The sequence below is a fragment of the Nicotiana attenuata genome, unplaced genomic scaffold (assembly GCF_001879085.1).
Source record: "Nicotiana attenuata strain UT unplaced genomic scaffold, NIATTr2, whole genome shotgun sequence".
Classification (NCBI taxonomy): domain Eukaryota; kingdom Viridiplantae; phylum Streptophyta; class Magnoliopsida; order Solanales; family Solanaceae; genus Nicotiana; species Nicotiana attenuata.
The window spans coordinates 714,982-724,916 of NW_017670339.1; the positions used below are offsets into that span (position 1 = coordinate 714,982).

At 37.9% G+C, this 9,935-nt stretch overlaps 2 protein-coding genes across 2 annotated transcripts; both read right to left on the bottom strand.

The window, feature by feature from the left end:
- Positions 1-1,430: 1,430 nt before the first annotated feature.
- On the bottom strand, positions 1,431-1,889 carry LOC109238084. Its single transcript, XM_019404517.1, has one exon. It carries the CDS (start codon positions 1,887-1,889, stop codon positions 1,431-1,433), a length of 459 nt encoding a protein of 152 aa, XP_019260062.1.
- Positions 1,890-2,395: 506 nt separating this feature from the next.
- LOC109238085 lies at positions 2,396-3,112 on the bottom strand. Its single transcript, XM_019404518.1, has one exon. It carries the CDS (start codon positions 3,110-3,112, stop codon positions 2,396-2,398), a length of 717 nt encoding a protein of 238 aa, XP_019260063.1.
- Between the last annotated feature and the right edge of the window lie 6,823 nt (positions 3,113-9,935).

Here is a 9,935-nt window from a genome sequence, read left to right on the forward strand (position 1 = left end):
GGTCACTACGACTATTGGGTGACACTGGAAATAGGGAGGGCCTCAGCTTCCGAGTGGCGACCACGTGAGCTAAGGCAAGTTTCTCCAAATACGGGTAGCGAGTTTATGCTCCCGTTAAGATTTTACTAACGTAATAAATGGGAGATTGCATATCTTCGTCCTCACGGGCTAAAACTGCACTTACCGCGACTTTTGAGACCGCGAGGTAGACTAACAATATTTCGCCTTCCTTTAGTTTAGAAAGTAGTAGAGGGCTTGACAAGTACCTTTTCAAATCACTCAAAGCCTGCTGGCACTCCGGGGTCCATTCGAAGTCATTTTTCTTTTTGAGCAGTGCGAAGAAATGGTGACAATTTTCTTCTGACCGGGAAATGAACCTGCTCAAGGCTGCCAATCTCCCGATGAGCCTTTGGACATCTTTCACTCTTGACAGCTGGTCCGAGATGTCTTCGATTGCCTTGATCTTATTGGGGTTTACTTCAATCCTCCTTTGCGATACCAAAAGTCTCAGGAACTTGCCAAAGCTAACCCCAAATGCACATTTTTCGGGGTTTAGCTTCATGTTATGTTTCCTTAGGATGTCAAATGTTTTTTGCAGATGCTTAAGGTGATCACCTGCATTCAAAGACTTAACGAGCATATCGTCTATATAAATTTCCATAGTTTTTCCTATTTTTTTTCAAACATCTTGTTCAAGAGCCGCTGATAAGTGGCTCCAGCTTTCTTCAACCCAAACGCCATCACATTATAGCAATATGTGCCAAAATTCGTTATGAACGAGGTCTTATCTTGATCCTACGGGTTCATCTTAATTTGGTTGTACCCGGAATAAGCATCGGGGAACTCATTAACTCGTGCCCGGCCATCGCATCGATCATTTGATCGATGTTTGGCTGATAAAGGGCACGCCTTATTCAAGTCCTTATAACCTACACACATGCAAAAGTTGTTGGTCTTCTTAGGAACTACGACTACATTATCTAGCTAGTTGGGATACTTTACCTCTCGGATTGACCCGATATTAAGTAAGCGAGTTACCTCTTCTTTCACGAATTTATTCATGGCTTCGGCAATAGGTCGTTTCTTTTGTCTTATCGGAGGTATGTTGGGGCCCATACTTAACTTGTGTATGGCTACCTCCGTAAGAATACCTGTCATATCCACATCCGACCATGCAAAACAATCGACATTAGATTTAAGAAATTTAATAAAGCCAGACCTGAGCTCGGGGTGTAGTCCTGTCCCCAAGTGGAATTCCTTTCTAAGAACTCTTCGAACAATGTAACTTGGTCAAGCTCTTTCGCTGTGGATTTTTTTGCGTCCGTCTCTTCTAGAATTTGGAAATATCTCAGCACCTGATAAGATTCTGACACTTCTACCCCTGGGCTAACTTCATCCGATTCGGGAGCGGGTGCCGATTCCGGTAATTGCTATGCCTCGTGTCCCTTCCCTTCGCTACTGGAGACTGAAATTGCGTTCATCTCCCGTGCCACTGGTTGGTTGCCCCTTATCTGTTTAACTCCTTCGGGCGCTGGAAACTTCAGCAATTGATGATATGTTGATGGTACAACTTTCATTTCGGCGTTCGCGGGTAACAAAATCTCTCCTCGGGTTGTTATGCTCGCAAGGTTGAATCCAGCGAGGAGTTTCGTGGCCGGAATGATGCTTCCGATGAGTTTAGCTTGCTCCAATACTCTCAATTGTATGATATTGGCCGAATTTCCCGGATCCACTAGAACACGTTTAATTTTATAATCTAGCACATTTAAAGAAATTACCAGTGCGTCCTTGTGCGGTAGCAGCAATTCGTCTGCGTCCTCCTCCGTGAAAGTGATATCATCTTCGGTGACTTCCAAGAGCCTCTTGCTATGGGTTATTGATACTTTCATCTTTTTTTGCTGCTGAAAAAGTTAGCTCGTTGATCTTGTCCCCCCCGAAGATCATGGTGATCGTCTGCCGCGAGGGATGTTACCCTTCTTTCGAGGGTTCAGCGTTGCCCCGGTTACGACCATAATTGTTCTTAGCCTGGTCACTCAAGAATTCTCTGAGATGACCATTCTTCAACAACATTGCCAATTCTTCCCGGAGATGGCAACAGTCCCAGTCTGGTGTCAATTTGGCCCATGGTATTCACACCACAAGTTGGGATCCCTTTGGCTGGGATCGGATCTCATCGGCTTCGGAAAACCGTGCTTCTTTGATGTTTCTCATAGTTGATACCAATTCTACTATGCCAACATTGAAATTGTATTCTGATAACCTGGGGTAGGACTGGCGCTTTCTTGTCCTGCAATGATCTATTGTTCCGACCGTGATCAGACCTTCTATCGGTAGTGAATCTATCTGCTGACCGAAATCCTCTGTTGCAACCTTCTGTCCGTTTGTAAGGCAAAAATCAGCCCCTCGAAGACCGTCTGTCTGTGTCAAAGTCGTCTTTTGATTTTTCTTTATTCTTCTCCCGTCCCTTGGCCGGGGTCGGGAATCCGACCTGATCATCTTCGATACTTATCTTTGACTCGTACCAGTTGTGTACATCCGCCCAAGTAGTTGCGTGGAACTCAAGCAAGCTTTCCTTCAATTTTCGGGAAGCGTATGAACTTCTCGGGTTCAGTCCCTTGGTGAATGCTTCAGCCGCCCATTCGTCTGGAACAGCTGGGAGCAACACCCTCTCCTTTTGGAATCGTGTAACGAATTCTCGTAGCAACTCAAATTCTCCCTGTGCAATTCTAAATATGTCGGCCTTTCGGGCTTGCACCTTTCTGTCCCCGGCATGAGCCTTAATAAAAGAATTTGTGAGCATCTCAAAGGAATCTATGGAATGCTCGGGTAATAGTGAATACCACGTCAAGCCTCCCCTTGTGAGAGTTTCTCCAAATTTCTTCAGCAAAACAGATTCAATCTCGTGAGGAGCTGGATCATTTACCTTTACCGCCGTCGTATAGGTGGTTATATGCTCCTTAGGGTCTGAAGTTCCATCATACTTTGGCACGTCGGGTATTTTAAACCGCTTCAGGATTAATTCTGGTGCCACGCTCGGTTTGTATGGCAACTGAGTATACTTCTTTGAGTCCGGTCCTTTAAGCACTGGTGGTGCGCCCGGGATTTGGTCCATGCGGGCATTTACCTCTCCCATAAATCGTAAAAGTTCATTAAGGGGTGATTCTTGCTATTGGGGCCGGATCCACTTCCCTCAACGCCATCGGAGCCAACCTCCCCCCTCGAGGTGTTGTTATCAACTCTCTGCATTGTTTGATTTGCGAGAGCACCGGGAAGAGCTGGATCTCGCCTATTCGCGTTATTGGAAGCCCCAAATAATGCCTGTTTCAACTCCGTCATAACCTTATCCCATCGCGTGAGGTGGCCCAGAATAATCGCTTGTTGCTATTATAGGACCCTTACCACTTCAACAACATGCTCCTCTTCAGCGTCATCAGGAGTTGCCTCCCGAACATGTCGAGGATAGCGCCTGTCGTGTACCGGTGTGGCATCGTTCCCCTCATTGTGGGTGTCACTGATTGAATCCTCAAAAAGAGGTTGATCTCCTCGAACCTTGGGATTGTGTATGTTGTTAACAACGTTATATGCCATTTCTTATGATTTTTTCTAAGACAAAATAATCAAAACATGTTAGTGAAAAAGGTAATGATCAACTTAATTACACGGTTGTTTAGGCCCCACGGTGGGTGCCAAACTCTTTCCCGTAAAACGGTACAATTGAATTTATATGTGATTTCTAGACAAGTGAATTAATTTGATCCTGAAATAATAAGACAATTGAAGAAATATATAACACTTAGCCTTGATATGAAGACGAAATGACAGAAATAAAGATTTCGGTTGTGAAGTCTCCGAGCGCAACAGTAATAAGAACGATAATAAGAGCATAAAATAAGAAGATAAGAATGTATAGATCTTTGAGTAGATTGTAGTATTAGTTTGCTAGAAAGTTCTTGTTTTTACAATGATAACAGAGCTCACTATTTATAGCTACGTCTAGAGAACAAGGTCCTAGAATGGTGCCCTTCTTTAATATTAATTATGAGGGTCATTGATGAAGATGTAAGTGTAAGCATAAATGACATATTTCTTGTAACGGGTAGTGCACTTAATGACATGAAATATTCTTCATTAATGTCATCGGGAGGAAGGTATTTATTGGCTCTTTATGAGTCTCATTCCCCATGGTGCCAAATGAAGTAGTTGCTCTCAGTTCTACGTGTCATTCTTGGCCACCTATGAAGTAGTTGCTCTCAGTTCTACGTGTCATTCTTGGCCACCTGGCATAGCATATTTTTCCCTATACAACTATAACCTATATATGATAGTTAAAAACATTTAAATTAGTATAAATTACATGCTACATTTACACCCATAATATACAATTACTGCACGTCACAAATCGTACATGATGGACTGATCATAATATTTGATAGATTACATAAAAACTATTGTCAAGCAATGTTACACCTTCACACATAATCTACAATTATTTCAAGGCATCTGTCTTACATTAAATTTTATATTCAACTAATTACAATATTTGATAAATTGTACAAATATTTTCATGCTAGACCTATACATAGAATTTTCAATCTTGTAAGTGTAAGCATAAATGACATATTTCTTGTAACGGGTAGTGCACTTAATGACATGAAATATTCTTCATTAATGTCATCGGGAGGAAGGTATTTATTGGCTCTTTATGAGTCTCATTCCCCATGGTGCCAAATGAAGTAGTTGCTCTCAGTTCTACGTGTCATTCTTGGCCACCTGGCATAGCATATTTTTCCCTATACAACTATAACCTATATATGATAGTTAAAAACATTTAAATTAGTATAAATTACATGCTACATTTACACCCATAATATACAATTACTGCACGTCACAAATCGTACATGATGGACTGATCATAATATTTGATAGATTACATAAAAACTATTGTCAAGCAATGTTACACCTTCACACATAATCTACAATTATTTCAAGGCATCTGTCTTACATTAAATTTTATATTCAACTAATTACAATATTTGATAAATTGTACAAATATTTTCATGCTAGACCTATACATAGAATTTTCAATCTTGATGGAATATTCGATTGATTACATAAAAAGTTATTGCCATGTCACACCTACTAGCAGAATCTCAGATTACCGCAAGTCAAACAACATATGCATAACAAAATCGTCACAATATATCCAATTCTCCCATTCACTCTCGAAAATAAGTGCATTCTGGAGCTTCAATGTTTAAAACCTAGGTTCAGAGGTTCTGCAATATGTAATAAAATCCAAAAGTTTTTTTCTCAAGCAACTCTGTCATTAGAATTATTAATGGAGATTAGTATTATCACAGTCCATTTATTTAAATGATAGGTCATTAAAGATATTAGTATATTACAACCAACTCAGTTTGTCACATTGTGAACTATAACGAAATTAATGAGAGCAACGAAATTAACAAAGGCAGATTTCTTTAATAAAGCACCACAAAAAGTTGATTAGTCCTATGAATAAAGTTCATATATGGAATCTATACATGAAAAACACGCATATAAGCTTTCAATCGGCAACAAGTTAAAAATAATGTAACCAGCAAACAAAACTAATTACTTCTTTTCTTTTATTATCGTAAGATTTCAGCCGTTTGCCTCTGTCAGCCTTTTCCCTCGTTCAGCCGTTTGCCTCTGTCAGCCGCACAGATGGAGTGGAAGAGAACTCGAAGAACAATCCGCCTCACAAGTGAAACGGAGAGAAATCAAAGAAGAAAAAAAACATGGGGGGGGGGGGGGGGGGGAGATTGGGGAAATAGGGTGTGCAGAAATTGGGAAAATAGGGTTTTAGCTTGAAATATTAAATTTAGATTTCTGATTATCGTGGTCGCAAACCCACTTAAATATTCTTTTACCATTTTACTTTTAACTTTGCGACCGACACAATCACTTTGTTGGTCAACTAATATTTTTGTCTTTTTATTGTCCGACCGTTCGCACAAGTGAAGGCGTGAAATTGGCGCACTATTTTCCCACTGCTTTCGCGGAATAATAGTCGAATATTTTTTTTTTTAAAGTAATAAAAATTCAGTCTGTTTCCGACTACAAATGTCACAAAAGTAGTCCCATTAGCGACTTCTTCATTTTCAGTCACAAATTAATGTTTTTCTAGTAGTGATTTATTGTTTCATAATATTATAGTTAATACTGATTAATAACAAGAGGTAATATAAAACAATAAAGCAAATCTATAATGTGAGACATACGGAAAAAGAAGAAGAAGAAGCAAATGTATAGAAAATTATAAAACAGTAAAACAAATCTAAATAAAAAATCGTAGTTTTACAATGATAGAGTCGTGCAGGAACCATGGGAGAAGAGAAGCTAGTGCTCATAGAGGAAATAATATGTAAATATGTAAGCCCTCTTGCCATCCTATTCTTAAAATGTTAGAAACATGAACTACTATAGTGCATGAAAAGATGTACTGCACTAAGTGAGTTGTCCATATTCTTAATGCCAGATATTTTGTTGAGAACTTTTTTCCAATTAAAATTAGTTCATTGAAAACAAATATCTAGGGCAGCAAGAAAGACTTCGAAAGCATTGATCTTAATATAAAAGAGATTACTTTTGTTGGATGGTGAAACTAGTACATAAGTTACAACTTTTCCTCAATTGATCTACTCGTATCGTTCCAAAATGTTTTCTTCTCATTTTCAGAACCACATCCAGTATATGTATTATAATTGTAACCTATCAAAAGGACAGCGCCAAAAGTGGAAAGCAATATCCCGACCTTTCTTAAGCCAACCCCACATATATTATTGTTCATAGATAACTTTTTTCCTTCTTTTACTCTTTTTTTTTCCGCTGCTTTGGTAGTTTCTATATTGTTTGGAAGACTGCATATACATCCCTACTTTAATTACTTATAATAATTTAATTCTTGCCAAACCCTATTTCATATTATTTTGCTATTAAGCACTTTAAAGGCTTCTTAGTAATTTTTACGGCGTCATCTCCATCTTTCTCAGAGATGAATATTGCCAGTTTCTCGATCTTCAGGATCGAGAATATTATTTTTTCCGTTTAAAGCATCAACCAAAAGTACTAATTAAACTCCAATAGTTTTCTATTATGTGGCCATATAATGTAGACATGCAATCCATCATAAGATCGTATGCACAATAACTCAATAAAATTAAGATGAAATTGTTTTAAGAAATTAGCAAGCAAAAAGAACCTGCGTTGCATCAGATTCGTTGTGTATTATAGGTTGAAAGTCATAATTAAAATTTTCTGGTTTGTGGGAGCGAATTGATGCGTTATTGAATGAGTTTTGTTGTTTATATATCTAGCTACTTGACGTTGTGGTTATGTGCAGTGGCGGACCCAGACTTTTATACAAGCTGGTTTAAACATACACTAAAGTCCTAAAAAATAATCGACTTGTAAAAGCGATATTGAGTTAACAAACAAACAAGGTTTACCTAGTGCTCTTTATTTTGGTTCTAACAAAGCGTTAAAAAAAAATTGCCCGTGACTCTTCATTTTATTTGCAAGCCATACCGTTTTCAGACACACACACATATATACATACATACATACATCCATACACACATACATATCTATATACCTTTACAATTGAACAAGTTATTGAACTTCTGAAAATTTTACAAATTTCACCGTAACAAACATAAATTTGATCTATATTAAGATACTAAACTCTGTTTATTTATTTATTAGTTCTAATTTATTTTGCACGAACTATTAACCCAAAAAACATAAGAGAGCTAAGATAGGTTAGTAATATCATATAGAAAGTTCCATAACTATGAAAAGATACTAAACTAAAATAAGCAATAAAAGAAAAAGAAGAAGTGCATGGTGATAGCGTGGCAACTAAACTGTCAGCATCTTGAGTGAATTAAAACAAGATACTGCTCTTCAGGGTTCGAACACGCAACAGGTAGCACTAGTTAGTGCTCCGCTTGGACCACCCGACAAAGGTACACCTTTGGTTAAGCGGGTTCAATTGCTGAATTCTTATATTCGCTTTATTCTTCAAAAAATAATTTTCACACAAATATAGTACAAAATATTTACGAAGCGGGTTCAGTTGAACCCCCTTGAACCAATGTGGGTTCGCCCCTGGTTATGTGGTTGTGGCTGTGTTACTTGAATATGAATTAAGGAAGAGTGTAAGAATATCGTATACAAGTGTAGATCGGACCGTTTTGGTGTATACTCATGTATATCGATGGATTGAGTTAGAAAGGAAGTAATTGAAATCCTCGTTGTTGTTTTGGTTTCTGATTATCACACAGCACATATGTCACGATCCCAAATTTCCACCTTACGATGTCGTGATGGTACCCAGTCTCTAAGACTAGGTAAGCCTAACATACATTAAGAATTAACAGAAATAACAACTTAGATATCAAATTAAACTATTAAACTATCATAATAAAACTCAAATGGTACAACTATCAAATATCGTCCAAAACCGGTGGAACTGAGTCATAAGCTCTACAAAGAATGTACTACTAATCTCTAAATACAACTCTGTTTGAAATAAAAATAGACAGTAGTAAAGCAATAGAAAAAGGTGACTCCGAGGCCTGCGAGCGTCGAGCAGGTATACCTTGAAGTCTCCGGAGTAACTGGTCAATCACTGGCATCCGACACGAGCAAATGTACCTGGATCTGCATAATGTGTGCAGAAGTGTAGCATTAGTACACCACAATACTACCCAATAAGTAGGGGTGGCAAAATGGTTAAAAGAAAACAGTTAACCATCCATATTATCCACTAAAAAATGAGTTGGATAATGAACTTTTTAAAAACGGGTCAAATATGGATAAGAACCATATTATCCATTTAGAAAATGAATAACCAATGGGTAACCAATGACTCTAACTTTTACATTTGTAAAGCCTCAAATTGGGGGTTCCTCATGTTAGGGAGACTAGGAATTCTCCCAAAAGTGATCATATGCAAGAAGTCATAGATAATATGGTTACCATATTACTCGTCGGTTAACCCATTTTTTATCCGTATTAAATATGGGTTAGGTCGGATAATTTATTCATTTTTTCATTACCCGTTTTCGATCCGAACCATATCCGACCCGACCTGTCCGTTTTCTACTCCTACCATTAAGTATCAAGCCTAACCTCGGTAGAAAAGTGACGAGGCCAGGTCAAGACACCTACTAAACAAAAGGCACATAAACAGAATATAATATATTCTTATAACGGAAAGCAAATAATTAAATGGCAACAAAGCGGTATAATAATGTAAGGCTAACAACGTATATAAAAGAAATAAAGAACAACAAGAATGATCATGTGATAAGAACAACAGATAATAAAATACAGTCAAATACAAATAAGTCAAATGAAGGAATAACAATAATCATTCCATCAATAAGCTTTTTCAACATAAAATGTACATCAAGAATCACGACCGAAGCACTACACCTCATTTTCTTTCACATTTCACAAGTCATAATCACAAACTTCCTTATATCATTGCGTGAGCCTTGTATTTATTTTAAAAATATATTTTCAAAATAGCTACATGCGTTTTAGCCCACTTATTTCACCGCGTGGCTTCAAGTAATTCCTTTACTAGCAACACACGCATAAATCCCTCCTTATCTTGCCGCATGCATTTCAATACCCATCCTTATACCACCACATGCATATCAATATCAAAACATAATAATCAACTCGTATCACATGTGACCATATGCCACAACGTTACCAAATCAACAATAATAATATTACCACAACGCATAGCCCACGGATCAAACACAATGTTGCATCTCGTACCTTTGCACGTCGAGTTGTGTCATAAGTGTTAGCATAATGGACAGATTGTAGAATATCTACATTAATACATTCTCGATATGGTGAATATATGGGATATT